General features: G+C 37.2%; 3 protein-coding genes across 6 annotated transcripts in view; 1 reads left to right on the top strand and 2 right to left on the bottom strand.

Annotated features, from left to right (window-relative positions):
* LOC134679959 (insulin-like growth factor-binding protein complex acid labile subunit) overlaps nucleotides 1-1093 on the bottom strand; it is a 67435-nt gene extending 66342 nt beyond the window's left edge. Inside the window, exon 1 of the mRNA XM_063538912.1 lies at nucleotides 818-1093. The gene's annotated coding sequence lies outside the window, so the exon portion shown is untranslated. The remainder of the gene's footprint in view (nucleotides 1-817) is intronic.
* The window catches only part of LOC134679993 (uncharacterized), a 191190-nt gene that overhangs the window by 152932 nt on the left and 16813 nt on the right, over nucleotides 1-21445 (bottom strand). The window lies entirely within an intron of this gene.
* The window catches only part of LOC134679973 (adenylyl cyclase X E-like), a 29361-nt gene continuing 15344 nt past the window's right edge, over nucleotides 7429-21445 (top strand). The window contains exons 1-4 of one of the 4 annotated variants that reach the window (XM_063538933.1): nucleotides 7429-7548; nucleotides 15259-15441; nucleotides 18741-18887; nucleotides 20892-21057. In XM_063538933.1, coding sequence (XP_063395003.1) covers nucleotides 7546-7548; nucleotides 15259-15441; nucleotides 18741-18887; nucleotides 20892-21057 — 499 coding nt within the window. In that variant the 5' untranslated portion in view covers nucleotides 7429-7545. Of the gene's footprint in view, nucleotides 7549-15258; nucleotides 15442-15673; nucleotides 15852-16085; nucleotides 16259-18740; nucleotides 18888-20891; nucleotides 21058-21445 lie in introns of those variants that run through there. The other 3 variants (XM_063538932.1, XM_063538929.1, XM_063538930.1) reach the window with 3 other exon arrangements.

Raw genomic sequence — 21445 nt, 5'->3', positions numbered from 1 at the left:
ATCACATCAAAATGAAAGGCAAAACGCTACCTAACAAAATTATTCCAATTTGCCAAAAGGAGAGTCCGGGAATATCTTGATACGTTTCAAAACCGTCTGGAAAATTTTTCGAGGTTTCGTTTAGTGGAAATTCCTCGCATGTTTCAACGTACACCGCTCGTCCAACCGGCACCGCCCGGCAATTTCATCTAACTCATCTTACACGAGAAACATGCCCAATAAATATTTTAACCGTCACATGATTCGCGATGGCGAATACAAATCATAACGCCCGGCCGCCGCCTTTTTTTGTTGGAAAATCACAATTCAAATATTTAAAGGGCTACTTTGAATAACAATACGTGAGCTACAACAGTATCGCATTTCAAGGCGGTCAATTCTGATTTGTAATATGTACATATAATAAAGGTAGTCGACTAAGAACACAAGTGGGCAGGGACGCACCTAGTTAAAAAGTCTTAAGCAAACTTTACTCGAAAGTCCAACATAAACATTGAAGTCGAGTAATCTTTTCAAGTAGCCGGAGTGATAAGACAAACAAAAACTTTTAAGTGCCTTTTTATCGATCGTTAGCATTATGTGACAATTTTAACTCGTTTTAGTTTCGTTGATCCTATTGTGACATAATTATTACCAGAACTCAATATGACTTAATTAAGCCTATTTAAGTATATAAGTATTTTTGACAACTAACAAGTACTCATTTCCAACAAATTTTCAGGAACCATTTCGTTATTCAAATAAAGGCTATGTTCTAATATGATAAAACTTGATGTAATATATATATCATATAGATAGTTAAATTAAAATAACATACCTTTTATTCATGTACAAATTTTTTTTTTTCAATTAACGTCCATTCAGCCAAAAAAGACGGCAGCCACTACAACTGAAAACAGAATAAGTCAACGAAAAAAGTTCTCTTAATAATGGCACAGTCACGTCCAAATCCAGTTCGGGGCACAGAACACACGTAATGAAGCTTTGTTAATTATCTTTCGTTTATAATATCGGGAGCGGGCGCGAGCGAAGTGTTGGGAAGACTGTGACGCGGGCGTTCTCGACGCGCGCTCGGCGGTGACTGGTCCACGGCTCGCGTCGTGTGTACAGAATACACCCCCAGTGCCCGCGCACCCTACGGGCTACGGGCGCAACGCGTATTTCATGCAATTTTCCATAAATTTTCGCATAAGCTCCGAAGCCACGCTGTCAAAAGCTGTTTCTGGAGCCCCCTGAAAACGCTTAGGGTTTACCGCGTAATTGAATTACCTGTAACGCCGCTTTTTTTCAGCCATGATTTAGGATTTGATGATCAAGATACCAATTTATATATTTTATTTTCGATACTAATTTATTTATTTTTTAAATAAAAGACTCGGTGTTTACTTAAACGTGTTAATTTTAGTGTTAGATACAAGTTTTGGTAATGGAGAATCGTAAAAAACAGCCCAGTATATACATAAGTAGGTAATTAGGTAACTTTTGCTAGGACTATTTTCTGTACGTAGGTATTAAATGTTACCGTAAAACCCATTAGGCACACTTGCACCATCCCACTAACCTGAGGTTAAGCGGATAAACCGTTAACTTAGTGTCAAATTGTATGGGTAGCCATGGCAACTCCATCAGGCTTAACCGGTTAGCCCCGGGTTAGTGGAATGGTGCAAGTGGGCCTAAGTCGTGTAATTTTAGTTTTGACTAATTATCCAAAAAAAATGTAACAATAAAATTACTCTTAAAAATTTTGACACTAAGGCACATTGCGATATCTAGTTATGACTGAAAAAAAAAACAGTTTTCATCCTAGGCATTTCGGAAAACTAGTTTAAACCAGGGAAAACGCGTTTTCAATCAGAACGGTAGCTAGTTTTACGGTAGCGTAATTATGCGCAATAGTAAACATTTAATGACCCTAGAATCAAAGTTTAAGGTCTGAATTTCCTAGTTCGTAACCATAGTGGTTGCATAGGGATAACAGGAAATAATATTGAGCAACCAGAAGGATATTGGGTTAAATTAATTTTGTATCAAGGGAGAGCGGAATAAACATTGTATACTTAATTTTGGAAATTACCCGATGTTCGTGTTTATCCAGCTAGAGCAGTGTTTTTCAAACTTTTTCATGACTCGAAACTAAAGCCGACCACTGACTAACAGGCCGCCGGACGATATCGGCCTGTCAGTTAGAACAAAAATTTGACAGTTCCGAACAACTGACCGGTCGATATCGTCCGGCGGACTGTTAGTCAGTGGTCGGCTTAAGGGTAGTATGAACAAAATGTTTCGCTTATGTATTGTTTTAAGGCTAGCAGAGGCTACGCGGTCCCCCAGGGGGTCGGACCCATAGTTTGAAAAAGACCGCGTTAGAGTATTTAGAAAATACCCTCCGCACCGCGCTAATCAACTGACTCCGATGCGCCGGCCACCTATTGGGTAATTCCGGACACTATTATTTTTATTCTTTAGAAATATTTCAATGCTTGTTAATTATTGACAAATTAATATTAATGATGATTTTGTAGCGGAATGGCGAAATTTTAAATATTAATCGAAAATCGTGCGTAGATACGTGTGTACTGTACATAGGATTACCATGCAGATGACAGGAATTTTCCTGACATGTCAGGAATTGTGGCTTTTTGCCAGGAACGGGGACGGTACACGAAAATGTCAGGCTTTTTTGAATTGATAGATTTTTTTTATAAAGTACCTTTTTATTTAGGTACTTTAATTAATACAAGTAATAAATTTAATAAAATATAAATTAATATAATGCGGCTATCGGCTCAATCGGGTGGCCATATCGCTAACGGCTAGACCCCCCCCCCACCCTCCGTAGTCAAAAATTGAATGTCAGGAAAATGTTTCGGATATCAGGAATTGTAGCAGGAAATTTTAAATTTGTATCTAGTAATCCTAACTGTACACGGCAGGTGCGTCAATTTTTATAGTATTTGACCGGAACAAAAGTAAATCGGTCCGATCATAAACTAACCCATAGATTATTTTTACGGCTACAACTAAACTAACGCCTCAAGATGCGTGGGAAATACGATATTATTCGATTCACTTGCTTTGAATACCTACTAAAATTTACAATAAATTATTGGGTATATGTATTTTATTCCAACTGACAAAACCAGCCAAGTCACCTCTTGTTTTTTATTAGTCAAATAGGATCCCTAGACTAGTGATAGTGATTCACCTCAAATATAAATTATTTCTCCCATACCTACTAGCCAGTATTGAACGATTTAAGTGCGAAACGCATAATAAGCGGGCACTTCTGGCTATGGATGCCTGCTAATCAAGTTAAGTATTATCCATTAAAACGCAAGTAAGTAATCGACGATTTAGGGTCGGTTGCGCCAAACCGTCTGTCAAAATTCAGTGTTAAAGCGTACACAATTTTTTTTGTATGGGAAATTTCATGCTACACTGCTGCTTGACGTTAATCTGTCTGTTAAATGTGATGGGGCCTTATTGTATTGACAGCCAATAGTGCCAACGCCAAGGTCCTAGGTTAAGTAGTTTAACATAGTCGGGATTGGTATCCACGATGCAAATGTAGATTACACATCTGTATTCTGTGACAATGTATGATCAATACAAATAAAGAATATGAATATGGCCCCCTTTACTGGCCATCAGCTCTCTCTCTCTCTCTCTCTCTCTCTCTCGACTCTGCACCTTTGTTTCATAGAATCATATTTTACTAAAAAATGTTTTTGCTTACCTATCTACGATACAAAACAGAACAGAACAGAAGAGGAAAAATGCTTGGTCACCTGCTACGACACGACGAATTTATCAAAAATATCATTGAAGGGAAAGTTGAGGCAACAAGACGGAGGGGGAGACCAAGGACAACGTACATAGATCAAGTAAAGGAAAAGCTCAACGTCGTGTCGTATCAGGCTGTCAAGGAGAAGGCAGAGGACCAACATACATGGAAATCGCTCCACCGACAAGAGTCTAACGCTACGTCTTACGTAGGCGAACAACGCGCGAACGCGGCGCGGCGCGGCGCGGCGAAAGCGGCCGCCGCCGCCGCGCCGCGCCGCGCCGCGCCGCCTGACATTCGCGTGCAAATCGCGCCGCACCGCGTTCGCAACGAGATCGCTTACGTAGGACACTTCTATGGGCATCAAAGGATTGATTTCGCCGCGCCGCGCCGCGCCGCGTTCGCGCGTTGTTCGCCTACGTAAGACGTAGCGTAACTCTTAAATGAATGATGATGATCTACGATATAAGGTAATAAATAATTAATTACAATCCTTATTTTAAATAAAAATTCGGTAATTTGTTAATAAAAATCTGCTATATACAATTTTTTTTTTTACGCAAAGTATAAAACAATAAAGGTGTCCACCCTTACAATGATTCTTGAACATGTTACCAGAAATAAGTATAATTATTGTTATTAATTGACACGATTAAACAAAAATGCAAGAAGATACTTCTTTATTTAATAATACTTAGCTATAAATTAGTTAAATTTACGTACGGCCGATCAAATACGTCATTGTTGCCTCCATGTCACGTGATACTGACATATTCATTCATAAACATATGAATGCATATTTATTTTACATTTGCATAAAATCGGATTAAATGTTTGTATTGCTCAAGTTTCAAGGCATTACATCTTAATAACACGACGTTAACTACATCAAGCTTAACATTCTTGCATAATATAAGTGGCCTGTTACGAGACGAAATTCATAAATTTATTATGACCAAAGAAGTTTTATTACTATCAGGGAAATGTTACAGTTGACACACAGAGTGGATTACGCTACTTAACAAGCACAAAGAGACTCTGAAGTGCCCTCCTTGTAACTTCAATCAAATCGGACTGATACCCATTCCATATTTACATTTTCCTCTCACTGTGCACAACCGCGCGCCATCTCTCGGAATTTTCATGAACACAACCCACACACGAGTCCTTTAGGGTTCTGAGTTTCCTCGCCAGATGGAGTTAGTAAAACAGGTGTTAATTGAAACATAAGGCAGCCACTATATTTGTGTCCTAGAAATGAATTACTATTATTTAGATTTAGTATTACCCGTTATCTTCGTGCTGCATAGAAGTAGGAACTTTAATATAGGGTTAACTAAAATGAAACGTTGTAGTTTCCAACAGTTTCATTTCGTTGGAGTAAAGTGCTTTAACTTTTGACGTTAACAGTGAAGCGAGTGTCATAGTAAGGGACGAATTATGTAAAGGAAATTTGTATCTAATCACTATCAAGTGGGTAAGACAAGTATCTAAACCCTATATAACTTAACTATTTGCCCCCTTATTCATTAAACGCGCTACAGACCTCAATAGCTAATAATCGTTTCTTTATCTGTCATTTTGACTTTTGTATTGTAAGAAAGGGATAAAACATAATGTAACTAAATCAAGCCCGTAAAGTTTTATTATATTTAGTTTTTTTAAATACGGGGGTTGAGGTAGAGGTAGAGGGCTGGGATAGAGGCGCTACAAATAGCTTGCACCTATGGGAATTTTGAGGATTTGTAATATACCTACTTGTATACCTAATCAGAAAAGTGTGGACTCGCCTAGTTAATATTTGTTAAATTCCAATGTTTTCACAGAGACGGACCGATCGAGTTTTCCTTATAATAATTACGTATTTATTAAAATCGGATTCCAATAATTTAAAAAATCTCAATTATTCAGATTCCGCCTTCCATAACTTATCTCTGAATATAATTACCATAAACTCTGGTGGTGTACTGGTGCCACATGTACAGTTGACGTCAAATATATGTTTACACTTTTGCACCTTACTCCTATGTAATACGATGAAAAATGTAAATATATCTTTGACATCTACTCTACAATAAAAATGTAACTTGAAATCTTTTCTAAAACTAGCCATTCTCATGAAAAGCTCACTGCTCAAGACGGTGACAGAAGGTTAATGACATTTAGGAAGTATTAACAAGCTTCAGATATAACACGAAGATACCTATTACTTTATCACTGAATATTATAACTTAACTTCGAAACCCGTTCCCACGCATTCGATGTGTCGCCTACTGCCACCTTCACAACTTAGTGTAACTAATTCCAGTAATTAGGTACTTGCACCGCGACCGTACATAAATTAATGCAAACAGTACTACAAAAGGTAACCATGAAAATAAGCCGCAGAAGCAATTAGAAGGGACACCATAATGTGTGAAGACGTCAGTTATTCTCACGGGTACACTGGTAACCGAGTAAATGAGCCAGTCTGTGCGAAGGGGAAACGAACTTTATTAAATTTGCTAACAAGGGTAACACATACCAACTAATACTACAAATTGATAATTAAAATAGGTACCTAAGTACTTAAATATTACCAGGCGTGGCTCACTCCGCGATTTCGTCGCTTTGTTACAGGTAGCTAAAAGTACGTCCGTTCGGCCCCAATTTTGGGGTTTGCCATAAGCCGCGCGTGGCGCTGTCGTCACCTAGCGGCCATATCTGTGCTGATCGTGACAGACGCGTTTTGTTAGAGAGTGAGTCTTCTGTACCTAGTACTATTATTTATTCTGTAATAGGTATTACTGATAGTAGGTAAATTTAGTATGTAATTTTAGTTTATAAATGATTCCAAATTATTTGTTAAACGTAGGTAGGTACAATAATAGGTCTTCAAAAACAGGTATGTATACATATAATAAGTATGTATCATAACAGTTACAAAAGACATGTAGCCTGCATTTAAAACTAAAACTTATAGTAAATATAAAATAAAGTAATACCCGACAGATCAAAAGGTTATAAAGTTTCCACTGTCTGACAAAAAATCTTGAATTGAGTAATATGCTTTAGTTACCTATTAGAAATTATACAGCATTTACTTATTTTTTTAAACCTCATTTGGTAGCTTAACAAGCATTGGTAGCTTAATAACCATTTTAGAAAAAAATATTATATGGTGTAAGCAAATTGAATTATATTATGGGTATTTGAAATTCGCTATTTTAAGTGCCATAGAATTAAAGTATACAACACCACCACACACATTTTAGGCACAATAAATGGTTTACTTACTTACAAAGTATAGGTGTACTTAAATCACGAAATTTTACCATATTTTCATAGTGGGACCAATCAAGAATTCATGATTCTGTTATCTACATAATAATATCGGTGTCGTAATCGACCACTACCGCATCGCAAACTCATATTTTGATTGCAAACCTATGATAAAAGAATAACAAATTCTAATATAATCCCGAAATCATTGCAAATCTAATGTGTGCTTCTAATTTATCGTATTTAGCCAAAGCATATGCGTCTATATATATTCAGTAATTAAGGTGAAATCTATTATTTAAGGGTATGTTCGATTATCATTAATTATCAGGTAATATCTGTTTAAGTGGCGCTTAATCATAGATACCGTCAGCCAGCGACTCATTCATTCATCGCCCGTTCCTCGCTGACACAACCGTCAAACACTTATAACCGAGTGCTGTAACAGTGTTTGTTTTCTTGTTTGTGAGTGTGATAATGATACTGAAAATCTTCTGACAATGGTAAGTTTTTAACAATATCGATAGATACCTAGATTTACAGAAAATTTATTTTATTGTGTGGGACTCTGCCTGCGCATTGTTGTGATAAGGACACCTAAGCAAACAAAACATGTTATTTCTCTGTTTCTTGTTATTACGCTTTGTAACATGAAACTATGGTGTAGTATATGTAACTTAATATCATATTTATCATAATTTAACCAAAGAGCCAATTTCGTTTTTTTATGTGAGTTTTTATTAAAATAAGTATGTATTTCTAAATCATAAAAAACAACAAGAAATTTGAAACAACGCTACAACATAATTCTTGAACTACTAAACAAATATATTTGTATAGTATGTATATTATTATACAAAGGAATTTTTATCAACTTTTTTCCTCACCTAGCAGCAATTTAAAAAAAAACTCTATGATACAGCCCAATTTAGTAATTAGGTAACATTTATACATATTCAGTTTTATATCGTTGACTAGTAGACTTTGATATCAAACTACGCATTGATTCATAAAACGGAATCTAGCGAAATCGATCGGAATAAAACTGATTTCTGATTAGATAAGTGTTTATTCCCCTTTAACCATCTCTGACTGTTACTTAACCGAAAGTTTAAACACCAATCAGTTTTACTGTACCTAATTACAAACGGTAACTATTATTTTTAATATTAATTCTCAAATCTCTAAAGTAGTTGTCTTCAGCATCAGACCCACTCCATCAAATTGATGCCTCTCGACAGAAAATGCTTGAGTTGCTTAAGAATACACTCAAATCTCAATAGATGTTCCTTTGAAATTTGAGGAGTGGCTCAACTACTCATAGATCCCATCATCAGATCTGAACCAAATTAATGGTCCCACCATCTTAAAGGTCCTTTCAAACAAAAAAATAAATCAAATTGGTCACGGGTCTCAGAATAATCGGTGAACATACATAAAAATAAAATAGCCACAATCAAATACAGAAGCTCCTCCTTCTTGTAAATGAAGTCGGTTAAAAAGGGGCGTTTCGTGCTTTATGTACGACTGTACTTTGTCTTTTCAATTTATTACTTAAAAAGTTTTTGGCATAAATTTCATTTTTGGTACAAGCTTTTATCGTTGACTGTACTTTTCTTACGACAGACAACGAATACTCATCGAGACAATTCTAAAAACCCCTAACACAATTAGGTTGCGTTGTTTCATCACAGAGTTCCAATGGCCACCTCCGGTCTCCATCATCAGATCAGCTCGATGACACCATGATATTGCATTGTGACCCGACTTACGTATGTATGCAAAATTTCAGCTCATTCGGAAACCGGGAAGTGGATCAAATTTAACTATCAAGATTTGATTACAGACAGACAGACAGAAAACGGTCAGGTGAAAGTAAATAAAAGCTTGTAATAAAAAAAGAATGAAACACTTTTTGTCTTGGAATGTTCACATGTGACATTTTAATAACATTTAATAGGTACCTAGGGTGACGGCACCAGTAATGGACACGGCACCAATTATGGTCATTTTTTACGTTGATCGAATTTATTAAGCAACTGTCCCAACATTTTTCAACTGGCAACACTAAAGCATAACCAATAGACGTTTGAGCTGTCATTTTGACACATGTCACCAAAATCAGCCGTTTTGTTCTAAGATGGCTGCGAAGTAAAATCTCGTTGCGGGCGGTGGTCATAAAAATCCGTTATTGTTGTTGAAATCGTTAAGGAGGTGAGTACATATTTGTGCATGGTATTATCTTGTGTTATGTTGTAATGAGATTTAATGTTATTTTTACTGAATAATACTATATTGCAAGTAAATTGAGCTAAGTTGAATATGTCCAATCACAGCAATAAGTTTTTTGTGGGGTTTGTTCATTACTGGATTCGATATTTTATGAAATTCAGTAATGGACAAGTGTCCAAGCTTAAGCTTTTTATTACTTTTTTAGTTTATTGTGTTAAATTATTTAATTTATTGCACTAAACATTTGAGTTGGGTTGATTTTGTGATTGCTCTTTATTTTCCAATAATGGACGATGTCCATAACTGGGTATTTTTAGTTGTCCATAATTGGGCTCTTTGTTTTGTCTTAGATGGATGGATAAATGTGGTCGGACTGCAAAAACTGCCAGGCTAAGGCGAGGCCGACCAAGCCATACGTCAACAGGTTTATTTTGCTATTATAATCCGTTTTTTATTCATCCTATTTTTCGATGAGGCAAATAATAGCTGTCACGCGGTACCACAAATTTGGTCGGACTACAAAAACTGCCAGGCTAAGGTGAGGCCGACCAAACCATACGTCAACAGGTTTATTTTAACTATTATAATCCGTTTTTTTCATCCTATTTTTCGACAAGGTAAATTATAGCTGTCACGTGGTACCACAAATTTGGTTGGACTGCAAAAACTCGTAGCCTGGCAGCAAAAACTGCCAATTCTATTTCTTGATGAGGTAAATTGTAGCTCTCACGTGGTACCACAAATTTGATCGACCCAATCGCCAATCGGCCGGCCAATACAGGATTTGGCCGACCATTTTTTTTACTGTCCTCAAAGGCAGCTATCGTACCATACAAGTTTCATACGATTTTTCGATAAGATTTTTTTGATGATTTTTTTATAACTGTGGTCGGACTGCAAAAACTGACTGGTTATGGTGAGGCCGACCAAGACACGTCAACAGGTTTATTTTAGCTATTATAATCTGTTTGTTTCATTCTATTTTTCGATGAGGTAAATTGTAGGGATTGTAGCTGTCACGTGGTACCACAGATTTGGTGGAACTGCAAAAACTGCCAGGCTAAGGTGAGGCCGACCAAGCCATACGTCAACAGGTTTATTTTAGCTATTATAATCTGTTTGTTTCATTCTATTTTTCGATGAGGTAAATTGTAGGGATTGTAGCTGTCACGTGGTACCACAGATTTGGTGGAACTGCAAAAACTGCCAGGCTAAGGTGAGGCCGACCAAGCCATACGTCAATAGGTTTATTTTAGCTATTATAATCCGTTTTTTTCATCCTATAGGTAAATTGTAGCTGTCACGTGGTACCACAAATTTGGTTGGACTGCAAAAACTCGTAGCCTGGCAGCAAAAACTGCCAATTCTATTTCTTGATGAGGTAAATTGTAGCTCTCACGTGGTACCACAAATTTGATCGACCCAATCGCCAATCGGCCGGCCAATACAGGATTTGGCCGACCATTTTTTTTTACTGTCCTCAAAGGCAGCTATCGTGCCATACAAGTTTCATACGATTTTTCGATAGGTCTTTTTCATGTTTTTTTTTTATAAATTTGGTCGGACTGCAAAAGCTGCCAGGTTAAGGTGAGGCCGACCAAGACATACGTCAACAATTCTATTTTGCTATGAGGTAAATTGTAGGTGTCATGTGGTCCAATAAATCTGGTCGGACTGCAAAAACTGCCAGGCTAAGGTGAGGCCGACCACTTTTTTTTTACTGCCCCCAAGGTCAGGTATCCTACCATACAAGTTTCATTCCATTTTTCGATGAGGTATTTTTTTGATGTTTTTTTGTCCAACGTTTTTGCCATTTGTACAAAATCTGCCAGGTTAAGCCTAGGCCGACCAAGTGCGTTGAAAGTTGGAAGGTACTAAATGTCAGGTACCTCTACAGGGTAGGTATATTCTATTTTTTGATCAGGTTTGTTTCATGCAGCCGGCAACCGGACTAAAACTCTTATAGTATAACTTAGAAATCTAAATGAAAGTTCAAATAGCGTTAATAAAAGTTGATTTGTGACATCATTTGTTTCATTTATGTGTTCAATACAAAAGTGTCCATTAATGGATGTTCATAATTGGGTCCATGTCCATGACTGGGTGTCCATTACTGAATTTTTGATGTCCATCAATGGTGATTTCGTAAATTTCAATTTATATATTTTTTATTAATTATGTATTAAACATACAGAATTTTTGGTTTTGTTTAAATGTTCTTCATGTATTTAAGTGCCGAAAAAAAAATCACCATTTTTGTATCGTCAAAAACATCCCATTTTTAAACGAAATTCTAATTTAGTGCGCTTAACATGTCCATGATTGGTGCCGTCACTCTACGATACCTACACTTCATTAAGATATAAAAAAAAACATATACCTATTAGGCTCAAGATAAAATGATAATTCATTGACTGATTGACAAATAAAACCAGATTGGTACGTGCTCGAAGATAATGCTACTTATAGCACTAATTCGCTTAACTTTTTTATTTATGTCAATCTGGAGGCACAGCAGAGTCCCCGCCAAGTCGAGCAAAAACAAACAAAGGCGCACCAACTGTAGAATTAGACCAAGCCAACTTGGCAGTGAGTTTGATAGCACAGACTGTGCAAGTGTTATTTTAAATGTTATACTTTCATAGCAGTTTCACGTTTAAAATAACAACCATATTTTCTCGGTACCATTTTTTTTAAAGCGAAACGGGCATATTCGTTCTCTAACTAACTTCGTCATGCCTGAATTTCTAGTTTCTTACCTTCTTGTTTATTTATTAAAAAATAAACCACTCTATTAGGGTCAATTTTTGAAGAGGGAGTTTTTTCGACATTTGTATGGCAATTTTTTATTTTTGAAAAATCTGATTTATAATCATCGTTTTAGGAAGGGTTCTTAAGAACAAAAAATATACTGTAGGAGGCACCTCTGTACTTTTTATAGTTAGCTAGATATGGACGTTTAAAGATCGACATTTGTATGACACTATATAGCCATTTGTAAGGCGCTTTTGACATGTATACGGCATTTTTTCGACATTATATGGCAGTATCAACATGTATATGCCACTATTTATTATTTTTGTTGCATTTATAAGACCCTGACGACATATGTATAACACCTTCTCGACATCTGTATGGCACTATGTCGACATTTGTATGCCACAATCGACATTTATACGGTCAAAATAGCCGTATAAATGTCGCCATACAAATGTCGCGACATGTCGTCAATAATATTTTTTAGCGATATTTCCTACACAATACAACAGATTCACTTATTTATTTTACTATATATTTTAACACTATATTTGCAACTATTATTATAAAAGAAATATTTTTATTCCAACTATGTACCAACGTATTCAGCGTCCATACAAATGTCGTTGTAGTCGTACCAAAATATATCGAAAGAGATTTTTATCTGTTTTTAAATAAATTAAACTGTTTCCGGGTTTACATTTGATGTCAATCGATGCCCAACTAACCGCACTATTGCGTTGTAAATTTAATCTAACCGTTATTCAATAGACAAAGAAGATTATAGGGGGTATATTTAAATCATAACAAAACAGGTGCCGCACGGGACAGCGATAAAAAGGCTTCCCTTGTTTTATTAAATAACGCATTAATTTATCAATATGATTAAATCAATTCTCTAGAAAATGCTCTTTATAGAAATACAAAGTTGTTTATAATACGTTGCCTACATCCAAAGTTATGATTTTTATTATTGCGCGATGCCGCCACTGGGACACGTGAAAAACGGCAAATTTCGCCGTTTTTGGAACTTCAAATGCGATTTTGTCAGGACCAAATAATATTTTTGGTACAGTTGTGCATGATTTTTAAAGCTTATAAGACACTGAATGAAAATATATACATACCCAGTCTTTTAGTTCCCCAGACTTCGAGTTTTAGCCGTGGGACAGCAAAAAATGCCTATTTGAAAATTGACCCTATATTATTACGACTTATTATTGTGACGTGTGGGTATAAAAAATCAATCTCATTAGGGGTCATCCATTAATTACGTCACACGAATTTCTAGGTTTTTTGACCCCTCCTTGTCACACTTGGTCACATTTGGCAAACCCCTCCCCCCTAGTGTGACGTCACATTTTTTCTACGAAATCGCCAAATCGAATTAAGTAAGTACCTAAATATTATTAATATTTTATCAAAATAATTTTGACTATATAAATATTAGTAATTTTATAACCCAAAACTGCTTAGGAAAGAAAATTAAACGAATAAAAACGATTAATCGTTTTAAAAACTTGTTATTTAAATGTACAGCGAATAAAATAATTTAAATAAATTTTCGGTTACTGATGAAGTTAAAGTGACGTCACACTTTTTGTCTCCCCCTCCCCCATGTCACAATATATCACATTTTCTTGACCCCCTCCCTCCCCCCAAACGTGTGATGTAATTAATGGATGACCCCTTAGGGACTTTAAAAGAGTGCCAAAACATTACTAGGATTAAAATTAAAAAAAAGACATTACAAGAAAATCTTTAAGGAAGCGTGAGACGATGAAATTTGGAGGAACCCACCATGGTGGGCGCGTAGGTCCTTGCACTTGGCCGGTTTTTTTTTGTGTTATCGAACTGAGCACTCGATAGTTACTAATAAACCAAGATCTCCCCGAATAAATTAAATTAAATTAAAATTAAATTTCAAAACCTGCATTGCATGGTCATTTTAAGAACCCATCAACGTGCACACTAGCGCCACTGCTAATTAATCGTGATTATTTAAATTTAACGACAGATATTTCAAAAAGGGGGCCGCTACGTAGGTACTGTATTATGTATTTCAGTACCTTTTGAATACATCAAACTAGTTTTTATGTTCCTGGATTAGCAATGCACGCACGAGAACTTTCCAAAGTTGCGAAACTTTCCACATGAGAAATTCTCGGTAACTTCTGAGAATGTTCTCGAGAACGAGAATTTATTTATTTATCGTAGTTTATACCATGAATATTCACGATAGTTTAGGTGTAGTCCTTACCCCCAGAAAATTCCGACTTAGGTGGGGGGTGCTCGACCAAATGTCATAGAGGGACCCTGGCAGTTTTTGACGCCGCCATTTTTTTTTCAATATGGCCGATTTTTTTTTTACTTTTTTAATTTTGTCCTAGCGCGCTGAAATTTTGGTCACGGAATCTCGGGGTCCCCTAGATATCTATGAATTTTTTTTTTTCGGAAAAATGCTACAATTGTGGGAAATCTGGCCACTTTTATTTTGTATGGCAACTTTTAAACGGTGCGTGATTGGTGGGGGGTGCTCGACCAAATTTCATAGAGGACCCCGAGACAAAACAAACTGCATTAAAAAAAAAACAAAATGGCCGATTTTTTTTTTTACTTTTTACAAGTTGGTCCGAGCGCGCTGAGATTTGGCATGGCTGGCCTCTAGATTCTAATGAATCAAAAAAAAAATTTTGGAAAAAATTGTCGAAAGTTGAAATGTTCTCTGATATACAGTGAGAATTTAAGCAACTTATTGGTAAATTTATCACATCAACAAAATAGCTAACTGTAATAGACAATAATATATGCATAATAACATTTAGTTTTAAGTTATGCCTATTTAAACTTTATTTCAAGTATATTCTCTTGTTTAAACAATAATTGCCATGTTGCAGGAATGTTCTGAGAACATTCTCGAGAACGTTTCCGCTTTTTGGGAATGTTCTGCAATTTGTACATTGCTATCCTGGATTCGTCAATCTATGCGTCCAAAGTTAAATCGGCCATTATTGTTTTGAGGTCCTAGTTCGACGAATCCAGCAATATAAAAACTAGTTAAATACTCGTACACATAATACACAATACAGATACGCAGCGGCCCACTTTTTTAATACCTGTCGTTAAATTTAAATAATCACTATTATTTAGCAGTGGCGCTAGTGTGCACGTTGATGGGCTCTTAATATTGTAGCTTTTTTAGCATGGTCACAATCTTTTCCCAGGGTGAAAGTTCCATGTCGCGGACCACAGGCTCCGTGGTGCTACAAGTCGGGGCACTCGAGCTGCTGGCCAGATACTCCATGAACAATGGACGAGCGACGAGCGTGCTGTCGTCGCTCCACGAGTTCAGGGTACAAGAGGCCGAGCAGGTCGGTGGCAAGCAGTGGAACTGGAAGTACTTGAGGGTAAGTTGGATTTTGAACCCAGAGTGAAAGTTCCATGTTGCGGACCACAGGCTCCGTGGTGCTACAGGTGGGTGCGCTCGAGTTGCTGGCCAGATACTCCATGAACAATGGACGAGCGACGAGCGTGCTGTCGTCGCTCCACGAGTTCAGGGTACAAGAGGCCGAGCAGGTCGGCGGCAAGCAGTGGAACTGGAAGTACTTGAGGGTAAGTCGAATTTTGAACCCAGGGTGAAAGTTCCATGACGCGGACCACAGGCTCCGCGGTGCTACAGGTCGGGGCACTCGAGCTGCTGGCCAGATACTCCATGAACAATGGACGAGCGACGAGCGTGCTGTCGTCGCTCCACGAGTTCAGGGTACAAGAGGCCGAGCAGGTCGGCGGCAAGCAGTGGAACTGGAAGTACTTGAGGGTAAGTCGAATTTTGAACCCAGGGTGAAAGTTCCATGACGCGGACCACAGGCTCCGCGGTGCTACAGGTCGGGGCACTCGAGCTGCTGGCCAGATACTCCATGAACAATGGACGAGCGACGAGCGTGCTGTCGTCGCTCCACGAGTTCAGGGTACAGGAGGCCGTGCAGGTCGGCGGCAAGCAGTGGAACTGGAAGTACTTGACGGTAAGTCGAATTTTGAACCCAGGGTGACAGTTCCATGTCGCGGACCACAGGCTCCGCGGTGCTACAGGTCGGGGCAGTCGAGCTGCTGGCCAGATACTCCATGAACAATGGACGAGCGACGAGCGTGCTGTCATCGCTCCACGAGTTCCGGGTACAGGAGGCCGAGCAGGTCGGCGGCAAGTGGAACTGGAAGTACTTGAGGGTAAGTTGAATTTTGAATTACCCAGTTGATTGATATACACAATCCCGGGTATGTCCTTAAACCACGTCCAAGACCACCGGTGGACGGGCAGCAGCGTCCCTCAAATTCGGTATACTCGACTGCGACCCAAAAAAGGGGGAGGCCTATGTTCAGCAGTGGACGTCTTATGGCTGAGATGATGAGATGATGATGATATACACAAGAGACGACACGTACTAGATCCATTCTAGATACGTTATAGTTTAAATATCAACTACATAGTTCTCTTTTGCAGCGCAATTCGGGCAACCAATGTCACTTTTACGTTAGATAGAGTAAGGTACCTATCTATTAGATGTGAATTGGATCTCTAAGTCATATCCTGTGGAAATCGTTCAAGAGTATCTCCAGAATCGCGCAAATGTCAAATTTGACAGGTTAGATCTTAAACATATCGTTATTGTATCTTGGTGATGTCTAAAAGATATGTAATAGATATCTATTTCAAAATCCGAATCGGTCCCTTTGTTGAATTGATTGATTTTTCAATCTAACTAAGCTTTCTTAGAATTCTCTCTTTACAGGTAACACTCAATACTCTAGCGTAGAATTATTTATACGGTAATAATCGGGCCTAGAGTCAGACCAAGGAAAGTCTGCAGCAGATTTGATAGCCCACGCAGTGCAAGTGTTATTTTAAACGTCAAACTTCTATGACATTATGACGTATAAATAACACTTGCACTGCGTGGGCTATCAAATCCGCTGCAAATCTATAAGAAATTGTTTAAAATTATCCCAGAAAGGATATGCTCATACTGTATATTGAACAGAATGAGCAGTTGACCCTTTGTTGATATTTTTTCTGTCACGAGCAGGGGGCCGATTTTTTAATCCTGATCGCTCGATTTCGTCACTCGAAAATCGGTGGAAAATGGCGAAATGCTAATTTATGAAATACGAGCGATCGAAATTTGGAATCTAGTGGTATTGACCACTCGATTTCAATTCTATTAGTAGAATTTAAACGCCTAGTAGTGGAGATATCATTTAACGAAATACACGAAATCGAGTGGTCGAATTTCAAACATCGGTCCCCAGATACCTCTTTACACACGATACACTAGATATAAGTAATATGTAATCGTCTTAATTAATATTACTACATATATTAAAATGTATTGAAATTGGAAAGTTGATAAGCAGGAAGTGCCTTCTTATGTTTCTTATCGGACGACGATTATGAGTACTGACAAAGTGCTTTAATAGTCTCATTGTTTGTGTAAGTGCCATTCATATAGTTTAAAATACGTAGTTTCTCTGTACTTTTAAAAGAATGGCACAGAGGAAAAATATCAGAAACTGTAACTAGACTCCTATGCAAAATATCATCATCATCATCATCTCAGCCATAAGACGTCCACTGCTGAACATAGGCCTCCCCCTTGGACCTCCATTCGTACCGGTTGGAAGCGACCCGCATCCAGCGTCTTCCGGCGGCCTTAACAACGCCGTCTGTCCATGCAAAATATAGTGTAATGTAACTAATGTAAAATTACACTATGTTTTGCTTATAAGTAATGGAAACGTAAGAAAGAATCCTGTGGCCCTAGTGAAAAAGGGTACAAGTCTCACGCAGCTTAGGAGTAAAAGGGCACAGGTGTTACTTGGAACTTATACCCATTTACAACTGCGCTGCCCGAGACTTATACCTTTTTCACTAGGGACACAGAATCAGACTTGGACAATATGGTTGTTAACTATTTTGCCTCATGCTAGAAGCCAGACTTATGTTTATAGGCGCAACAGGACGTGAAGGTAATAAATCATTATTATCGATTTCAATTTGATAAAGTAGTAAAATCTGATTTGATATCGATAATTTTAGAGCAGATACTTAACAACTACCCGGGACCCGGGTATGTCCTTAAACTACGTCCAAGACCACCGGTGGACGGGCAGCAGCGTCCCTCAAATTCGCCTGCCAAGCGTGGCGATTATGGCATTCACCCCCCAAAAAGGGGGAGGCCTATGTTCAGCAGTGGACGTCTTATGGCTGAGATGATGATGATGATGATGACATAACAACTTAAAAAGATGTAATGTCTCACTTACCGATTATTTATTTATGTAGCTACAATGCAATGCAATTTGTGCATACGTATAGGTAGGTATACAATAAATGTTTTAAAAAACTTCACATTGCAAATCTCGTACGAGTAACATCCGTATTATGTGGTTATATAGGGACTTGCAAAGGCGGTATCAATATTGTCTCTATTGTTTTTTCTTGATATATTTAATTTGTGTTAACATTAATCGAAAGACACTCTAGGAATATACATACATTCATTGCCCCAACATTAATTGCATGTAAAAAATACGCAAGTAAGTATAACGGGTTAGCACTGATTGACTAGCATGTTATTTTTTACGCGGATTAGCAAAGTAATATGTTGGTTTTAGTTTTTATTTAATATACATATTGTTTTCCTTGTTTCAGGATCAATTTGACCAAAAAGACTTAGAAGGCCTATATAGAAAATATGACGACAAATTAAGGGAATCGCTCATCTATATTTATATATCGTTGTTAGTGTTTTTTTCAACGACTCACATTGGTTTAGTAATTATTAGTACGTACTCAGAGGTAAGTTAACAGTTGCCGTTCTTTAAATTAGGCTTTATGGACATTCTGACGCATGTACTGTCACCATCAGATAGATCGCAGCGGCCAAGGTGGTCACAATATCTGAACACGCGCTCTAACGCCTTAACAATAGAGCCGTGTACTGATATTTGTGAGCGCCTTGGCGGCTCCGATATATCTGAGATAATCTGAAGTGGCTATTAAAAAGGGTACAGTGTCATTCGAGAGAATTCTTATAATATTTTAATATCATCTTCACATTATGATAACATTGATAACAATTATGCTGATTGCGTTAAAAACTTTCACAATAATATATACATATTGTCATGAAATTATAATTTGTAACAAGACTACAATAGTACATTACTACAGAGGCCGGGACGAAAGGGGTTGCCGGCCGAAGACATATAGACGGCCGAGCGAAGCGAGGCCGGATAGGTCTGAGCGCGGGCAACCCCATTTCCCGCCGAGGTATGTATAGTGCTTTTCTCAAACATGCAATGAAATAAATAAAATAAAAAATCCACGAAACCCAAGTTTTATTTATAGAAAAAACTAAAAGTGTAGTTACACCCAAAATATAACCAACACGTACCTATATCATTATCACGCGTATGTTTTACACGAGTCGTATATTTTTACTAGGTACCCGTATATTTTCATGTATCTTTGATTTTTTCGCCTTGTATCCGTCTGACTGTCGTTTTCGTCACATAAGTTTACATAGCCTTTCATGTTGATATCATGTTTCACATACATCGTTGCTTTATGCATGGAGTAAATAAGTATAATTTCCACAGTGTTGACGAATTTGTAGTTACATTCATTTTAAAATATGCCACAGTTTCAGAAACATGTTTCTAATAAACTGTAAGCCATTTTTCTTAGTTTCTCAAATAATAAAATTGCCATAAGCAACCATATACATACTTCGTCTTTGACTTGGCGGCAGAGGCAGCAAGTTATTTAAAATCAATTCTGCTTACGCTGCCAATTCCAACACCTACGATTACAATTAATTTCATTATTTCGTCGGAACTCATATTAAAGTAAAAAAATCAACAACGCACCATAAATCCAATAAAACAGATTGAAAATTTTTCAACTTTACCTCCATAACAATTTTAAAAAAATAACTACGCGTGTTTGAGTAGACCTTTTTACCGCTAACGTTAGATGAAATATTTTAAATGTTTTTATTTGTGTAGTTAAATTTATAATTTAAAATTATAAAATTTGGTTAATAATGTATTATTTATTAAGTTCATGTTGGTTTTATACAAATAAAACTGCAAATTATAGCAAACATTGTTTTTTGTTTTTTTTTTTATAGGCGTAGTGGCAGTGTCATTACGAACCATAAAGCCAATACTGCCTCTAGTTTTTTTTAATGGATGAATGCCACGATGCTGTGTCACAAATATCTGTGAAATGAAAATTAAAAAAGAGGACTTTGCCGGCCTAGGCCTGCAAGATTTGTATGAAATTCCATTAAATACCTTTTGTCCTAGCCGCACCTGAAACGTCATACTTCGCAGCCTATTATAAGGAACATAACATCAATATTTCATTGCATGTTTGAGAAAATATATTAAATATATTAAGAACGGGTCACTCACGTATTTTAAGTCGAAAAAAAATATAAAATATGTCTGTGTCTCACGGAAGTTTTGTTATTAAGACTACAAATATTACCTAAATAAAAGCAAATTAAAGATATTCAAAGTTAGCCAGAGATTTCATTTGACTCTTTGTACTTTAAAGATGTAATGTACCAACTTAAAATGTGTTAAGTAGACATACAAAGGGGTCTGTGCGGAAAGAGAAGCGTCACAGAATATATGGGCTCCCCGACATTTCGCACAGACTCTATGCGTTATGTCACGATACCATCACAATATGTCTTTAACAAAATAAGCTCCTGTTGTTTTGACGATAGTGCTTCCAATGAAACAATACAAGTTAATGATATAATTAATAAAGTTTTCTTCGTTTGTTTAGCAGGTGTTATGGAAATCGACGTATTTATCTTTTGCAATGTACATATTACGGATTGCGGTGCCAATGTTGTTTTTGTGCAAATGCTTCTACAACCCGTTGAAGCAAAGGTGGTTCTGGATACCCATTTTTGTAACGTTTGTCATCACGCTCGACCTCGTGTTCACCGGTAAGGAATGTGATTAATTGTAGTCATTATATGACATTTTAAGACTTGATACAGATGAAAGCAAAAATCAATCGTGAATCACGGCGCAATCCGGGAAATGGAATAGACATTCACTAGATATGAAATAGTAACGATATGTGACGTTCCAAAAAAAGGTACCCTATGACGGTCGGCGCTTAAACGCTATTATTAAAGCCGCTCCAATATTATTGCGGCCATAAGGTTCCTTTTACCGTGGAACGTAACATATCGTTACTATTTCATATCTAGTGAATGTCTAATTAATTTCCCGAATCGCGCCGTCAGTCACGATAACGTAGTTTTATTCAGGATAAGCATAGTATGAGGAAGTGTGGAAATTACTTTCATATCGCTTGGATGTGAGCTC

Source organism: Cydia fagiglandana, chromosome 3, assembly GCF_963556715.1.
Source record: "Cydia fagiglandana chromosome 3, ilCydFagi1.1, whole genome shotgun sequence".
Taxonomy (NCBI): domain Eukaryota; kingdom Metazoa; phylum Arthropoda; class Insecta; order Lepidoptera; family Tortricidae; genus Cydia; species Cydia fagiglandana.
This window is presented reverse-complemented; position numbering and strand designations above follow the sequence as displayed.